Source organism: Eleutherodactylus coqui, chromosome 4 (genome assembly GCF_035609145.1).
Source record: "Eleutherodactylus coqui strain aEleCoq1 chromosome 4, aEleCoq1.hap1, whole genome shotgun sequence".
Lineage (NCBI taxonomy): Eukaryota > Metazoa > Chordata > Amphibia > Anura > Eleutherodactylidae > Eleutherodactylus > Eleutherodactylus coqui.
Genome location: NC_089840.1, coordinates 31,471,765 through 31,490,254, shown reverse-complemented (window position 1 = coordinate 31,490,254; position 18,490 = coordinate 31,471,765). Strand labels below are relative to the sequence as shown.

The 18,490-nt window shown below is 44.9% G+C and overlaps 1 protein-coding gene across 1 annotated transcript in view; it reads left to right on the top strand.

The window, feature by feature from the left end:
- Positions 1-18,490, top strand: part of GABRR3 (gamma-aminobutyric acid type A receptor subunit rho3) — a 43,205-nt gene that overhangs the window by 3,881 nt on the left and 20,834 nt on the right. The window contains exons 2-4 of the mRNA XM_066599160.1: positions 10,497-10,597; positions 12,583-12,650; positions 15,744-15,967. Of these exons, the coding sequence (XP_066455257.1) occupies positions 10,497-10,597; positions 12,583-12,650; positions 15,744-15,967 (393 nt within the window). The remainder of the gene's footprint in view (positions 1-10,496; positions 10,598-12,582; positions 12,651-15,743; positions 15,968-18,490) is intronic.

Sequence of the window (18,490 nt, the reverse complement as noted above, 5' to 3'; positions counted from 1 at the left end):
TAGCTTTATCAATCATTTATTCCTAATTATTATCCGATACATCAGAGAAGAAAACAATGAGAAACACTCAAGTGATGTTTTCAAGCTCTTCTGTTTTATTGTTCACAGCCAAGAGGTTATATACTGCGGCACCCCCCACAAGGTAAACAATTCCACAGCATTTGTGATGCTTCTCTCTTAGGGTACATTCAGACGACCGTATATCGGCTGGGTTTTCACGCCCAGACGATATACGTCGTCTCTCTCTGCAGGGGTGCAGCCTGGAAGAGCCAGGAGCAGGAACTGAGCTCCCGCCCCCTCTCTGCCTCTTCTCCACCCACCTGCACTATTTTCAATGAGGAGAGGCGGGACAGGGGCGGGGCTAATTCTCAGAACTTAGCCCTGCCCCCGTCCCGCCTCCTTATATTGCAAATAGTGCAGAGGGGCGGAGAGGGGGTGGAGAGGAGGCAGAGAGGGGGCGGGAGCTCAGTTCCTGCTCCTGGCTCTTCCATCCTCCCCCCCTGCAGACGAGGACATCGTATATCGGCTTGGCGTGAAAAACGAGCCGATATACGGTGGTCTGAAAGCACCCTTAGGCCGGCTGCACACGACCGGGTTTAAATTGCGGAATCCACGATCGTCTCCTGCGCAGACAATCTGCAGCATTCCGCACCAATTCGAACCAAATAGAGCATCTGCATGTCCGCTCACACGAGCAGACAGCGACTGCAATTTTCCGCTTGCGGGATAAAAGAACGCAGTATGTCCCATTTTTACGTGGATTCAGCACAGACGTCTTCCATTGAAGTCAAAGGAAGCCGTCCGACCCGCAGCCCTTCCGTAATTGACATGATATCACTGCAAGAAAATCACAGCGCTATTGCATCGAAGGTACGTGCAATATCGCTGCATTTTCTCGCAGCGATACCGTGATTTTGTGGCAAAGTTGCAAGTGGTGCAGCAAAGTCGCGCGACTTTGTAGCACCACTTGCGAGGATTTTTTGGGGGGAGGGGGAGAGCTTGAAATATAAACCCTATCCCGAAAATAAACCCTAGCTGCAGGAAAAAAAGAATACATCACCTTAGAAGCGCTGTCCGGGTTTGTTGCATCTTCTTCTTGGTCCCTGGCACTAGTCTTCATCATCTCTTCTGACCAGGGATTGAAAAATTCCCACCTCCTGAAAGCGCTGCCTCTGATTGGCTGACGCTTAGCCAATCAGAGCCAGCGCTCGATGAACCAATCACAGCCATTCACTGAGCACTGGCTCTGATTGGCTAAGCATCACAGCGCTCAGTCAATCAGAGGCAGCGCTTCCAGGAGGCGGGGATTTTTCAATTCCCGGCCAGAAGTGATGATGAAGAACAGTGCCCGGGAGCAGATGCAGCGCAGCCGGACAGAGCTTCTAGGTGAAGTATTCCTTTTTTTTCTCTGCAGCCAGGGCTTAGTTTAGGCCTTTGACAGTAAGATTTCCTACTGTAAAAGTTGTATCGCACTGCATGAAAACCGCGTTTCCATGTGATGCAACAGAGAGGAAGGCTCCATAGGGAAACATAGGCTACAAAACCTCGCGAGTCGCGTGCATATCGCGAAACCCGTAAGGTTTCTGACTCGCAATGCCGCAGGCTACAAAACATCACTAATGTGAAGTAACCCATAGGCTTCACATACATGTGATTTGTAGCATTGTTGCATCGCAAGAAAACCGCGTGACTTTGTCGCCCGTGTGAACGAGGCCTTAACCGCAGATCAGTCAAGATGGCTGCCCCCATAGTCATATACAGACAAATAAATTACAACCATAAATTAAAAGCAGATTAGGAAAATGTTTCACTATCTGGATGTAATTATTAAAAAAATATAGGTAATACATTCCCTTTAAGAAAGGCATAGTAATCTTGTTCCGCCCATTTGCACACAACCGAATTTGAATTGCGGAATCTGCAATTTTCTGCGTGGGTGATGATCCGCGCTATTCCGCACGTACTGAAAAAATAGAACATTGCCATGTCTGCTCAGATGATGTAAAATTACAACATGTGTTATCTTGGCACGGAATCCGCATGGACTGCTTCCATTGAAGTCAACGGAAGCTGTCCGACCTGCAGCCCATCTGCAAATGACATTACGGATAGGCTGCGGGTACCCACGTCAGCGCTTAGTGACGGCGCAGGAAAATGAAATAGAGATTTTTAACTCTGTACTGCACATGACCGACGGCGAGGGTCCGCTGTCATCCGCAATACAGAACTAGCAGGTACGCGGGGTCACATAACACTGAGCTCCTCATCACGGCTCTAGTTCCCGTATATCGCTGGATCGCTATGCGTCCATGTGCAAGTAAGCAGGCCGAACAGGACGATCTCGTATTAAGTCCCTTTAACAGTTCGAATCCTGCCCTATAAGCATCATTAATCCCATTGTGAGTGCACTTTTAAGGGTAATGGGTTTAGGGTACGATTACTCGGCTCACGCGTTCCTGACATAAGTTGCACATCTATATTAGTGTTGCCAGTTACAGATTTATCCGGACTAATGACTGGATGCGCGTAAAAACCACTTTTCCCTGCCAGCAATGTGCTCAGACCTCCGCCCCTCCCTCGCAGAGGAGGAAACATCCTACAGGAAAATGGAGCAAAAAGCTGAAATCCACTTTGTGAAATTTAATGCATTTTTGTAAAATGTATCTGTCATTCACCGAGGAATGTTCAGTGTGATATTGGCGTCAGAGTCCGCCGACTAGAATCACTCTCTGAGCATTCTTGACTTTGCACTAAGGAAGTTTCATTGGGAAATTGACCTCCGTGAATTCAAAAAGCCACTGATTTCAGTGAGAACTGTGTTAGGGCCGTTATACTTCATTTCTCCCCTGGAGGCGCTGCAGGGGAATTGAACGCTTGTTGCTGGATTCTCCCACAGGTCACAGCTGATCACTAGCAGTCATGATGGCAGGACACTTTGTGAGCAGATTAGACTTTAGCATCCTTCTAGCAAAAAGGGATTGTCCAAATTAGACAACCCCATTAAAGGTTTTTTTTGAACCTTTACAAAACTTGACCTGGGGTAGGGAACGGCATAGAAAACGTACCAACTTATTCCGCAGCGCTTTCAGGTAATTTATTTATTACCCCCTACCAAGCTGGGTACTCATTTGACAGACCTCAGAAGGATGGAAGGCTGAGCCAACCATCTGAACCAGGTAGGGATTGAACCTGCAACCTTCAGGTCGTGAGCGAGAGCTTAGGACTGCACTCTGCTCCACACGATCGTTAGGCCTCTAGCAATGTCGCAAAATGCACCTTTTTTAAAAGGCAGAACAGATTGCGTGAAAAGGGAATGATGTCCTGAAGTTAAAACGGACACGCAGACTGCACATGGAAGTGCACACGGATGGAAAAACGTGGATATTTTGTGGATACAACGCAGACAATTATTTTTCAACACAAGTGTGCACTTACCTTTACTCACCCTTTTACTATGCCCCGGTCGCATATTTTTATATTCCACAACACTTCTGCTCGACTCAACCCAAACAACCAATCACTGTGAACCAGCCAACCCAAACAACCAATCACTGTGAACCAGCCAGCCCAAACAACCAATCACTGTGAACCAGCCAACCCAAACAACCAATCACTGTGAACCAACCAGCCCAAACAACCAATCACTGTGAACCAGCCAACCCAAACTACCAATCACTGTGAACCAGCCAGCCCAAACAACCAATCACTGTGAACCAGCCAACCCAAACAACCAATCACTGTGAACCAGCCAACCCAAACAACCAATCACTGTGAATCAGCCAGCCCAAACAACCAATCAGGTTGCGAATCGAGCAGAAGTGCTGTGGAATATAATAATATGCCCTCCGTTCCAGTGATGTCAGCCCAATCTCCCCCTGAAAAAGGAAGTGATGTCACATTCAACGTTCACATGATCGCTGCAGCCAATCGCTGGCCTCAGTGGTCATGTGCCATCATGAGGACATGACTTCTGAGGCCAACGATTGGCTGCAGCGGTCATATGAGGGATGTCATCACTTCCTGTTTCAGCGGGGACAAAAGCAGCGGGGAACTGGTCAGCGGTATTGGATTGGAGGCACAAAAGGAGGCTGAGATTTACAATTTAATTTTTTTATGCTATTCCTAAATTTGCGTCAATTTTTTTAAATTAAAGGCCAGACATCCCCTTTAACCCCTTGAGTGGCGGGTTTCCTATCACCCTGTCGTGCCCACCAGGGCAGGTTTTTTAAAATGGTCTATTCATTGAATTTCAACTAATTTTGCAGTTGCGTCTCAAGAGCCATAACTTTTTCATTTTTCCATTGACATGGCCGTATAAGGGCTTGTTTTTTGCGGGACAAGTTGTGATTTTTTTAAACGGGGGAGGAAAAAAAGAAATGGGGAAAAAAGAAAAAAAGGGGCCATGTCATTAAGGGGTTAAATAATGTATTAACTTCCTTCTCTGGGTCATTACGACGCACGGATACCACATGTGTGATTGTATTTTTGATTTTTTACAAAGTAAAGGGAGACAAGTGTTTTTATTATTTTTTTTATAACTTTTTAACTTTTTTTTTTTTTTAATTTTTTTTTTAATTTTAATTTTTTGTCCCTTTAGGGGACTTCCACAGGGACCCATCAGGACCCCCTGATCACATTCCGGGGGTCCGATGGTGACAGCCCTTTACATGCTGCAGTGATAGCCCTTTACATGCTGCAGTCACATAGACTGCAGCATGTAAAGGGTTAACACAGCAGAGATCGGAGGTTTTCTCTGATCTCTGCTGTAAGAGCAGGTACCTAGCTGTCCTCTGACAGCCAAGCAGCAAGCTCTCCCTGCCACAGAGACCATCGGCTTGCTTCTGACAAGCCGATGGTCTCTATGGCAACCTGTAAACAAAGCAGATTGCCGGCACATCGGCAATATCTTCTGCTGGTTTTTCAAAGCCCTTGCACTGCTCTCTGTGGGTCTGTGCAGGCAGAGCACACTGTCACAGCTTGTGGCATTGTGCTCTGCAGCTTCCATAGTAATACATAGCCCGGAAATCTTCCGGGCTATGTTACTATGAGCAGTGGAGCTCGTCCCGGAAAATTTCCGGGCGTGCCACTCAAGGGGTTAAGCTCCGCATAGACAAAAAGATAAAGCATTTTTTTCCAAAGGTCAGAGCTGATTGTCATTAGGATCATTATGTCTATGAGTGAAGTAGATACATAAACATTAGGGGGCAGAGCAATAAGTAATAGGCTAGCTGAAGTGAAGTCAAAGAAGTGCAGTGGTTTGGAGGAAAAAAGCAATTGTCGGTGCTGCCGGCCTTGTACCACCGGTAGACCGAAGGTTGTATTGGCGTCAAGGTGTGAAGCAGTGAAAACAGAGAAAACACTAGGAGTCGGGTGTGACCTAACAGCCATGGCATTCGTAGAAATGAGAACTGTCATGGTTATGCCAAACAGAGAATAACTGTATTAAAAACCAGAAGGAAACGTGTTTCGAGGCCAAGACCTCTTCATCAGACAGATGGGCATAATTATCTGACAGTGACTCATAGCCCCATAGTGTAGGATGATTATGACCAGGGGTATTGCTCCTATCTGCCCTGCCCTATGGCCATGTCCTCATACCACTGTTTTCACTGCTTCATTATGTCTATGGTCACAGTGATACTGGATCAGTTGTGACCCCGGAGCCCACATCAGTAGTATAACTTTACCTCCGCCTATGAAGTTTTGGAAAGGTTCTCCTCTCGCTTATATAAAATATTCTTCTGCTGCAAAACCAGCAGTCGAAGCTGAATACAGAAGACACATCCCAGACAGATGGTGCTGGGAAGACGAGGGGACTTTCAGAAAGGAATCCACAGTGAATATGTTATTAACCTACAATTTTTCCCGGTCTCGGAGCAGATGCCCCCCCACCCCCACCCCACCCGCCGCTACAAAGCTATTTGTCCGTGTTCTCTTCCAAAGAAGATTTTGAAGCATTAACCAGAAGTACATGAGAGAGATTACTCTCCGGGGCCATTTACTCAATAAACAGGAGACGGTTTTACCAATAAGGACTCATCTATCACTTATCGATGACATCGGACCTCGTTTGAATGTTATTAAAAAGCAAAGTTTTGCACTTCAAACCGTTATAAATACAGAAAGTTCTTGTTGAGCACAATAATTATAGATCATCTAATGTATGGAGAAGCCACACAGACCCTACGGATTCTTGCTGCTGACTTCCTATGGCAAAAGGAATTGTGCAGAAATAGTTGTTTGACTCCCCAAAAATGTGTTTCCCTTATGGGGTACATTCCCACGGGACAGAAGCGCAGCGGAATTTGTGCGGCCGAAAATTCCACAGTATTTCCACATCCAAAACAGAGTCAACATATGCACCGTCGGTGCAGATTTCGACTCAAAATCAACTGTGTGTCAACTGATTTTGGGAGATAATGCAGCCTTCCCCTCACATCCCAATTCTTTATCCCGGGGGCCTGTAGTGAGCACAGCACCACTGGTCAGGTGATACCACTTCTGCATCATCTGACCAGTGGTGCCGCGCTCTCTACGGGCTGTCAAGGTTGTGCTAAGAGAGCGAAGAATTGGGAGGTGAGGGGAAGGCTGCATTGTCTCCCGAAATCAGTTGATACACTGTGTTGATACAATTTGCTACAGAAAGTCTGCAGCAGTTCCGCCCCGTGGGACCGTACCCTTAGACAGTTTTATAAATCTCCCCCATTGTGTGGGCTAAAGATAAGACAGGGCTAGCTGCCGGATTCAAGAGGATAGCAGGAAGAATAGAAATCTCTCAAATACTGAGTGAAATAGGAGGAAATTCAGCCGCCATCTGACTACAAGACTGTTCAAGACCTGTACATCCATTTTGGCTGCTCTGTAACCACTAAGCCTATTGAAAAAGTAATCAGAAGTTGAATTGTTTTTACAGACTCCCTGGACTGCATAATCATTACACCTACGCCAAAGAGCAGACTAGCCCCTTGCACTTCCATTTCGCCCCAGTTATATATGATACTGGTGTATCTTGTCGACACCGGAAGTGGTGGGTGTCGACAAGGGTAAGGCTGTTTGACAGCCAGGTGACATCCCCTGTTCCTGATTGGCTGTACGGCTCACTCTTTGTTGTCAGCCTCTCAAGTCCTGGGACTCACCACTCTGGTCTCCCTTCTTCGCTCAGGGCTCGATTTAGTGGTCGGGCTCTCGGGTCGTGCCACTCACCACTCCCGGTCTGCCTTCTCCACTCACAAGTCGGTGATGCTGGGCTTATCATAGCTGCTACAGTCCTTCTACTGTGGTCATAAATCAGGGGCCGTTATCTGCATAGGGCCACGGTTAGAGCTGAGGGGCGGGGCATCCTACGCTGTGGATAGCTATTCCTGTCCTCGTAATGTAGCCATGAAAGGGGAGAAGCTCTCTGCAGCAGTCCAGTAAGAGCTTGGCGCTGCGTGCGACAGTGGGGTGGTGGTGAGGAAAATGATGTTGGACGTCTGGCAATGTTCTGACAGCGTGGGGAATCATTTTTTTGCGGGGATGGAGGGTTAGGGTTAGTTTCTGTATAAGGCTTAGATTATTTGCTGTAAATACTTTCATGTTACTGCGGCCCTGCCGCTCTCACATCTAACGATTTACAGCTATTAATGTAAGCCTAACACTGAAACTAACCCTCCATCCCAGGCATAACGCAATCCCCACGCTGCTAGGACCTTGCAGAGGCCAGTCAATCAAGACATTTGGGGGTGTTACCTACCCCTGAGCTGTCACTCAAGGTCCCCACCCTTTATTCTGGTGGAGACATAATACAACAGTTCCTATACATATATTGTTGTTTGAAAACCTGGAGAGTGCAATGACATTCTGAGGATGGCCACTAGAGGGGAATTACACTCAGCACTGTAGCCAGTTATCTATACTTCAGCCCCTACTCTGTCAATCCTATTCCTGGTCACCACACACATATAGAATGGTAGAGTTGGAAAGGATCTCCAGGGTCATCGGGTCCAACCCCCTGCTCAGTGCAGGATCACTAAATCATCCCAGACAGATATTTGTTCGGCCTTTGTTTGAAAACTTCCATTAAAGGAGAACTCACCATCTCCCGTGGTAACCTGTTCCACTCATTGATCCCCCTCACTGTCTAATATCTAATTTGTGTTTCCTCCCTTTCAGTTTCATCCCATTGCTTCTAGTCCTTTCTTGTACAAATGAGAATAGGGCTCAAACTTCAAGACTGTGACAGGCCATCAGATATTTGTGAACTGCTATTAAAAGGGTTTTGTCATCAGGAGAAAATCCGATCCTTTAGCTGGGTCTTGCATAAAATAAAAAACAAGGGTATACTCACCTCTCCTGCATGCATCTGACAGTTGCCATCGGTATTCGGCAGTGACTTCCGGGTACTCAGACAGTGGAAGCACATGACAGCTGCAGTCAACCAAAGACTGTAGCATCACTGTCCGCAGACCTTGGATTGGCTGCAGCAGTCATGTGCTTCCACCTTCTAACTTCAGGAGAGGGGAGTATATCCTTATCTTTTATTTTACACAGGGCCCAGCTAGGGGATGGGATTTTCTCCTGATGACAAAACCCCATTAAGTCTCCTCTCAGCCTTATTTTTTGCAAGTTAAACATTTCCAGAACCTTTAACCGTTCCTCATAGGACACAGTTTGCAGACTGCTCACTATCCTGGTAGCTCTTCTCTGAATTTTCTAAATTGGGGTGCCCAGCACTGGACATATTACTCCACATGAGGTCTGACTAAGAAAGAATAGAGGGGGATAATTACCTCATGTGATCTAGACTCTATGCTTCTCCTAACACATCCCTGAATTGTGTTTGCCTTTTTGGCTGCTGCATCACACTGTTGACTCATGTTCAGTCTATAATCTATTAGTATACCCAAGTCTTTTTCACATGTGCTGCTGCTTAGCCCAATTCCTCCCATTCTGTATGTGCTTTTTTCATTTTTCTTGCCCAGATGTAGTACTTTGCATTTCTCCTTGTTAAATACCATTCTGTTAGTCGCCGCCCACTGTGCAAGCTTTTCTAGATCTTTTGGAAACCTTTCTTTATTCTCTTTTAGCTATCACTCCTAGATTTGTGTCATCTGCAAATTTGATCAGTATCCCATCAATTTCCTCCTCCAGATCATTCATAATAATGTTGACCACCACTGGGCCTAGGACAGAGCCTTGTGGTACCCCACTTCATACATTCTTCCACTTGGATGTGCAGCCATTTATGACCACTCTTGGAGTACGATCACTGAGACAGTTGTGAATCCCCCTAACAGTTGCCTTGTCAATCTCATATTTGGTCATTTTTTCAATAAGTATGGTATGAGATACTTTGTCAAATGCTTTACTAAAGTCAAGCTCTACTATATCCACTGCATTTCCCTGATCAACCCAGTCAGTGATTCAGTTGGAGCACTTGTGCCTGAATGTACATTTTGTGAATCGACAGTGGCCCTCGTTGTAGAGCCAGCAAGCACCAGTCAGCTTGGGGGTCACAGTGTCATGCTGCTGCCCGGACCCCATTGCTCCTCCTGGCAATGCACGAGTATGGTCAGTGCTTTATACACAGAGAAACAGAGCATTTACTGCGTATCGATACGCAGTGCCCAGACGCAGATGTGAACGGAAGATTGAAAATCTATTGCCTCCATTCAACGCGTGTTACGCACAGGATATACGCATGCGTAATACGTGGTGACAATACGCTCGTGTGAATGAACCCTTACTCTTCCATCCCAGGTACCATTGTTCTGTATATTATTAATATCATTGACATTACATAGTCACATGATGTAATGTAAATCAGGAGAGAAGAGTCTGTTGGACTTTCTTTTGTGGAGAAGAGTCCAGCATATTCATGAAATGCAACTATTACTTGATTGACAGCCCCATGTACAGATGGAATACTACACCTGGGGCTTGAACAGTTTCCTGCGCGGGGCAGAATGTAGCCCCTTACTGCCCCCTAGCCTCGCTCTATTACTACGCATGCATGAAGCAGCTCCGCAGAGTAGCAAGGTGAGGCCAGAGAACAATAAAGGACTGGGAAAAAGGTCATTATACTATTTAGAGGAGCTAGTGCTCAATGTTGGTAACAGGTTCCATTTAAAGAAGTTGTCCGCTTTGGCCACTTTATGATAAGCTAATTATTGTGTCCCCCTGCTGGGACCCCCAGCAATCAGCTGTTTTTTGTGGGAAAACCTGCCAGTAAGTATTACATTTCCCTGCAGCACTCCTACAGGGAAAACGAAGCATTACACAGTGCCCATTTACACAGATGGATAATGGAAGACAGCACGGTCCTCCAGAGCAAGAGGCGCTCTTTGGTACCGCTCTCCATACTGGCCAAGAGATGAGGATCCTGAACAGAGAACCCTCCTCCATTAACTCTGAGCACACAGAGTGTATGAAAATGCATTTTCTAAACCGAACAACTCCTTTAAATACGTAAATGAAATGCTAGTAATCACTAATTACTCTGTGATCTAATTCTGCAGTAAAATGAAGAGAATTGACAGCACTAAAGTCCGTCAAGTCAAATCCGAACAACTTTTACGTATAGACGACCACGATTTTGCCATGAGGCCCGGATTTGGAGGTAAGACAAGCAATGTGAATGCGGAATGATGTAAAGGGACGACTATGACTGACAGGCGGTGATTGTAATAATTTGGAAATTGGGAGTGGATTCTGATTGGTTGCTATGAGTAACGGCTTTATTTTTACCTTATACTGAATGAATTTATGATTGGTTAGACAAATTAGGTAATTGGGATTCATTAGAGGAATCGATTTTCTGTGCATGAAATGAAAACAGGCAAATTCTTCCTTCTACTGTACTCTGTGATACACACGGAATGGCCCCTTTATTAGAGCCTCCCATCTAGTAACTCCTAGAATTTCCTTTGACCTTCAGGACTGCAGGGATATCGGCCCCTGTGGACAGGGAGGTTCTTGTAGTTGCTGCAGATTAGACACATTCGGACACATCACTTGGCGAATCAGCATTGTATTCGGCTTCTGTTGGCTTTGTAGCGCCTGTTGGCCTGAACGATTCCTGACATCCTCCTCTGACCCCTATTGATGATAATTTGTTACATTCATAGGATTTCCTTTCCTTGAATGTTTTTTCTCGATTATGCACTTCTCAGTATACTCTCACATTTACATTAGAAACACCTCTGTTAACTTTGTGAAGTCTCACACTACACTGTGGTGCCATTACTAACATCTTAGCATCCCCTTAGAGAGACACTCTCCCAGTCCACATCTCCCACATCCTGGCCAGGGATTTATGCCTAATGTCTTGGGGAAATCTGTACAACCACTCCCACCAGCATACTAACTGCATCTCACAGTCCAGTCATACTACGAAACTGCCACATCAATGTCCGGCTTTGGCAGGGATGGAGACCCCCTCTCCCCAAAGGGCTGCAAGATCCTTCGCCCCAATGTTCTCTCTGGCTACTCATGGCTGGTTCTCTTCAGCCCCCAGGTCATCAGGCCATCTCTGGCAGCCCTCACTCTGGTCACTCCCCAGGCAGGGGGAACATGGCCTACAGCACTGTACTTAACGTGCAGTCTCCATCACTTCTTTTGCTAATACAGCTGCTCGTTTTCTCTCACACTATCGCAAGATAGCTGCCAGCCCTTCCCCATAGAATCTCGTGGGTTACACAACCAATCACGACCTTGTCTAGAAGCTTCTAGTATAACTCAATTCAGTCCTATTAATGATAACCTTTTGTTGTGCTAGAGCTCCATCTCATGGTCAAAGCTGATATGGCAGTCTGCATTTTTGTAGCTCAGCCCTAGATGCTACAGAATGGCTGATAGAGGCAGTGGACCGGAGCTCAGTACATACCAGCAGAGCTGCTGTAATCTGTAAAAAGGGAGCAGGGCACTGCTCACTCCACTTACAATTACAAGAGAAAACCCCACAAGGTTGGCAGTGAAATCCTGTCCTCGGCTAGTCCAGCACTGATGACCCGGCCTTGTTGGAAGTTACACAGATCGCTGGATTTTCCTATCTATTGTGGATTCACACTGAAACTGATCCACGGAAAACTTGTCACGTGATTTAATGCCGCACTCCGGGGTCACAGGGAGAATTTTCATACAGGGAAGTTACGATCATGAAAGAGCAGGTGTCTCTAATAAAGAGGCCATCCCATCCAGTGTATAGAAAATTCCACGTCACTATTGATTACTAAGAACTTGTGCCGCTTTTGAGGCAGATTTATAAAACTGTCTAAAAGAACTGCTTTTGTTGTCTATAGTAACCAATCACAGTTCAGCTTTCATTTCTTATTCTGCTTTTGAAAAATGAAAGCGATGCTGTGATTGGCCATTACGGACAACACGGACAATTTTACTTTTAAGCAGTTTCCTATATCTGCCCCAAGTGTGGTTGAGTTGCCTCACTGTTAGAATTGAGATGCCATAGTCTTGTGATTCATTATGGTTTATGTAGCGGTAATGCAGCAAAAATCATTATTCATCTACAATGTGTCAATCCACCTGAATTGGATTCCACCAGCATTCATTCTGGAATAATATGTTATTTTTTTCTTAATTTCAAAGGTTCAGCAATTCCTGTTGGCATTGATGTGCAGATAGAAAGTATAGACAGCATCTCGGAGGTGGATATGGTAAGTCACAAAAAATAGGATTTGTCTTTGTTAAAGGGTACCTGAGTTCTCAACACGTTTTTTCAAGTACACCATATCCACTTTACCCTCTGCTGCTGTTTGCACCCTGTTTCATGTCTGTAAGTTCTGATTTTCAGGTGGTCTTCCCCATTTTTCTGTTGCCCTTTTTTTGCTATTCACTTTCAGAAAGGGGCCATGTGTCAAGCCTAGTATTCTGCCAGTAGTTCCCTGTCCTGATGTTCCTAACCCGTACTTCCCATGCTGCATTGTCTGTGGTCCAATTAGCAGGCAGGCAGTATCTGAATGCCCAGTCCTCTGCTTTCCCAGGATGATCAGACACTATGAGACATGCTAGCCAAATGGTTAATAAACCCATTATAATGTATGTGTGTAAAGTGTGTACAGACACACACGCACACGCACTAACAGCAGGAGAGGTAGGTACAGTAGAGATCATTATCACAATGTCTGCAGGTCTGTTAGTTTACAGCCGGAGTGCACAGAAGCCACCTGTGAAGAATGCCTGTTGATATGTAAATATCCCTGTGCCCTTGTAACTACAGAAGCTCTATACCTAACCACAGAGAGTGGATTGCAGAGAAGCTGGAAGGGAAACCCCTATTCAAGATAGGTCGTTAAATTGTCTAGTCCTGGAAAAACCTTCTAACCGCTGCATGCAAGAGGGCATAGATGTATGTCCACTGCTGACAGAAGTGTGTGGAGCAGGCCCAGAACCTGATCTATGTATGGAGCGGGACCAAGACCTGACCTGTGTATCAAAGACAGCTGACACTCAGCCGCAGCAGCTACATTGGAGATAACTCTAGTCGTGGCTGTTAAACATTCAGATCCCACTAACTATTAGGACAGTGGCATCTAAATGGCCCAACAGAGGAAGGAGACTCCCTCTGTTTGCTGAATATCACTCCTGCATTGACATTGCAGGTTGCCATTCGGGTGTTATGGCAGGCTGGTGAAGGCCATCAGATCTGCCATGTACAGTATTTGTGTCTATTAAGCCGTGCCTGTAGCAGGGTTTAATAGAATGCCTGCAAAAATGCAGATACTAAATTATTGTATAAGAATCAAATGATCACTAGTTAAAATCCTCTATGGGCCATGAATAAAGTAAAAAAAAGAAAATAATTAAAAGTCTAAAAAAAACTTCCCGTTTCTATTTTTAACATAAAAAATTCAAAATGAATCATATTTGGTATTGCCGTGTCTTAAAAGTCAAATCTACTAAAATAGCATATTATAAACTATAGCATAAAAACAAGACCCACCTCCCAAAATGGGAAAAATTTCATATTTTTTCATTTCACCCAACTTTGAAATTCGTAAACGTTTTTAAGTACGCTATATGCTACATTACATTGTATCATTGAAGCATTCTGCATGTTCTACAATAAAGAAACCCTCAGAGGGCTAAGTCAATTGAAGGAGTTATGGCTCTTTGGAAGGCAGGGATGAAAAGAAATGTTAAAAAGTTGACCAATCTTCTGGAAACGGGGAAGAAGTGGGGCACAAACAAGAAAGTCATTGCCTGCAGCTTTAAATATTTTTAATAAAGTACCTTAATGCTGTAAAATAAAAAAATAACACTTTATTCACCTCTTAAGTTCCCCTGCTGCTGCTTCAGTTGCCAAACTGCCAGTCTCTGCTCATTTCTGGGAAGTGGGATCACATGTTTTCTGAGCACATGACTAGCCTTGTTTGTACTACTGAGCCAGTGATTGGCCGGAGCAGTCATGTGCTCAGACAGCAGGTGACTGGCTGCTGAGAGGCGAATCGGAGTGGCAGAATGGTAACCGAAACAGCAGAGCGAGCAAAATGGGTGAGGCACTTTATAAAAATATTGAAAACCACTGCACAACCCCTTACCAGCAACGGGGACTAATTACTTGGGGCCACAAATGGGTCTAATTATTGTGGGGTCACAAAGGAAGAGGACATATTACTGTGGGGGCCACAAAGAAGGGCTTTTTTTTATTGTGGAGGCAACAAAAGGGGACTTATTACTGTTGGGACCACAAAAGGGGGTTTATTATTGTGGGACCATAAAAGAAGGCTTATTACTGTAAAAGTCACAAAGGTGGTGGTTTTTATTGTAGGAGTCACAAAGGAGGGCTAATTACTATGGGGCCACAGAAGGGGACTTATTACTGTGGGACCACAGAATGTGACTTATTCCTGTGGGACCAAAAAAAGGGGGGTAATAACTGTGGGACCATAAAGTAGGGTTAATTGCTGTGGGACTCCAAAAGGGATCATATTACTGTGAGGGCCACAAATGGGGCTTATTGCTGTGATGGCCACGCAGAGGGCTAACTCTAAGGGGTGCTTGTTAATGTGGCACTTAAAAAAGGGGGCATGGCCTGTCGAAAAGGGTGTGACCTTCACACAAATGTCGTGAGTATCACACTATTCATACTGTTCTTTGTGTTCCCCCTAAAGGCAGTTTATGAAACTTTGTAAGTATGCTTATACTGTGCATTAATGGAAAATATGTCTAACTACATAATGCAGGGTTAGCGAAATTAAACCTCCCCAACTCGGAGGTCTCTGGAGGGCATTGTGTTGCTCCAAATGAGACAGAATTCAGACAATGTCCACTTCGGAAGATGCACTCGCCATTTATATATAAAAAAAAATGTTAAAAAGTTGCCGATAGGTGGCGCTGCAGCTAAGCAAATGTTCAATAAGCCCCCCTCGGTTTTCAACCATGCTCTCCATTCGCAAAACCATGTTTTCCACCACTGAACGCAGTGACTCAGCTTTAATCACTACAGCATGCTGACGAATGCTGGGTGGTCACGGTAGACCTAGTCCGCTACAGTGCCATCTATTGGCGACTTTTTACCTTTTTTTTTCATAAATGGCAAGCGCATTGTCTAAAGTGGCCGTTGTCCGAACTTTATCTCATTCGGAGCAGTAGAATGCCGTCCAGGGGCTTCTGAGTCGGAGAAGTTTAGTTTCACTACCCCTGTATATTAGATCTGTGTGATATATGTAATAACTCCGTGATGACCTGCATGCGCACATTTGTATTAATATCTACTCTTATTTACTTTTTTCTGTCGACCTCCCAAGGATTTTACAATGACCTTATACCTCAGACATTACTGGAAGGACGAGCGGCTCTCATTCCAGAGTACTAACAACAGGAGCATGACGTTTGATGGAAGACTAATTAAAAAAATTTGGGTGCCGGATGTATTCTTTGTCCACTCCAAACGGTCATTCATACACGATACCACAATGGAGAACATCATGCTGCGCGTCTATCCGGACGGAAATGTCTTATTCAGCCTAAGGTGAGTAGACTGCAATACCGGGATTTCAGTAGTATCTTCTGGGACATCTTCCATGAAGGATATTTTAATGAATGTGGGGAATTATAAAGTTGGCTGTAGCAATAGATATCTGAAGGTCTAATATGTTTTACATTAGAGGGGTTTTCTGGGCATTTTCTATTAATGACCAATCCTCAGGATAGGTTCTCAGTGGTTGATCAATGGGGGGCTGTCAATGGGAGTGAAGTCTTCTATTACACTTCCTTCTGATCCTGATGTGGATTTCCATCTCAGCTGGAGGATCAGCTGATCAGTAGGGATCCTGGGTTGCAGACCCCACTAATCAACTATTGATGATCTGTCCTGAGGATAGCTCACCAACAGTAAATGTCTGAAAAAAAACTTTTAAGAGGTAGCAAAACATAACTGCTTAATTCCAAACACAACGTCACCTTTGTTCGTTGGTTGTGTCTTGTATTGCAGCTCAGCTCCCATTCTCTTTAATGAAGCTGAACTGCAATGCCACACATAACCCTATGGACAAGGGTGGCGCTGTGTTTGGAAGACAGTTGCCATGTTTTTCTAACCCTGGACAACCCCTTTTAGTCTCTTAGTTAATTTTTATAAATAGATACATGTTCGCCTATACAATGTAATATACATTTAGATCAACTTTTTGTAGAGTCATACCTGAGTGATGGTTGAGAGCCGTATTCAGCTCAAAGATTGAGGAGAGACATAGATAGTCAATGGCCCCTTTATTAAAGCCCTGGCCCTCTCATGATTGGAGCTTCCCTATATAGAAATTAGACCCCATAACCCCGGAGTGCAGCATGAAATCACGTAACAAGTTTTCAGTGGATCAGTTTCAGTGTGAATCCACATTAGATGGGAAAATCCAGCGAGTGACTTCCAACGAGGCCGGGTCATCGGTGCTAGACTAGCCGGGATGTCACTGCCAACCTAATGGGGTTTTCTTGTGTATAGAGTATACAGAGAATGGTGTGATTGAGAAAAATACATCCAGTGAAAGGGATCCTGTGGACAGAAATAACTCATCACCAAAAGGGGTCAGAGGAGGATGTCAAGAATAGTTCTGACCATCAGGCATTGTACAGTCAAGAACAACCGAATACAACGCCGGTGCTACAACGAAAATGTCTAAATGCAGAGGTGTAACTTGAAGCTTTTGGGCCCCAATGCAAAACCTGTAACCGGGCCCCCAACTATAATGCTTTATTCATAGTACTGGGCTCCCTATATGGAGAAGAGAGGCATTATGGGCCCCCTAAGGCTCTTGGGCCCGGATGCAATTGCATCCCCTGCATCCCTATAGTTATGTCCCTGTCTAAATGCACAACACGCCGTCCCTTAGCACGGATGGGCTAAAACAGCAGACGAACAGTTCCAGCGCCATTGTGTCCAAGAGAATCAAAAAGGCAAGACTCCACTGGGCAAAAGAGCACAAAAATTGGATGACTGAACAGCGGAAAAACATCACCTGGTCAGATGAATCCAGATTTCTGTTACACTATCCTGATGGGAGGTCACAATTTGGTAAAGCAGCATGAATCGCTGACCCCTTCCTGTCAGCTGGTCAGAACATGTCAGCACCTCCATCTAATATGTATCAACTACAAGGAGCTTCCTGTCCGCAGGTGCCGGTATTCCTACAGAATTGCTGTGGTTTTGAAGACCAAAGGACGTCCAACGCTCTACTAGACGGGGAGCCTCTAATAAAGTGGCCATTTAGTGTATTAAATATGGAGAAACAGGACCTCAGAAATGTACAAATCTCCTTATAAATATTCAGTGGGAAATGTGGCACTCGCACGATACAATCCATATTGGCACTGTTCACCGATAATGTTCATTGCCAATCCATCCGGCCATAACTCACGGCGAGCCACAATGCCGGGTATCGGAAGCCCCTCTTGAGGACGACTGGTCTAGATGCTATTTCGCTCTGGTCTCGGACAGATGAATCCCACCCATTTAGCGATGCAGATTATACACATGTGATTATGAATAGTCCATTTGCCACATCGTAGCGACATCATTCAAGGCAGCTCTATTCTATCATTATGTAGAGGACCGGACCGGGAAACATATTACTTCTCTGCCAGCGAGACGGTTATTAAACAAAATTGTCTATTCTCATCAGTTGGAATAAACCAAGCTGTTGTGTGTTTCTACTTATGAAGTGGGAATGGCAGGAAATAAGACTGGACATCTGGTGTGTTGTCCTGTAGGATATAGCGTTCCATATAATAAGCTGTCTTTGTGGAGGCTATACCAGCCCCAGATTATACTGGATTTTAATAGCAGAACTGATGGACCTCCTGTGTAATCTGGGGATAATATATAGCTGATGTATATATACATATACTACCTCCCTGTGCCCCGCGCTGCTTTATGTCAAAGGCAAATGAAGAGATAATAAACTACACTTTAATATATGATATCCCGCTCTTGTCTCCGGCAAGTTGAAAGCATCCATCTAAGGCTTTTTTTCTTTACATGAGCGTATATCGGTCGCCGTTT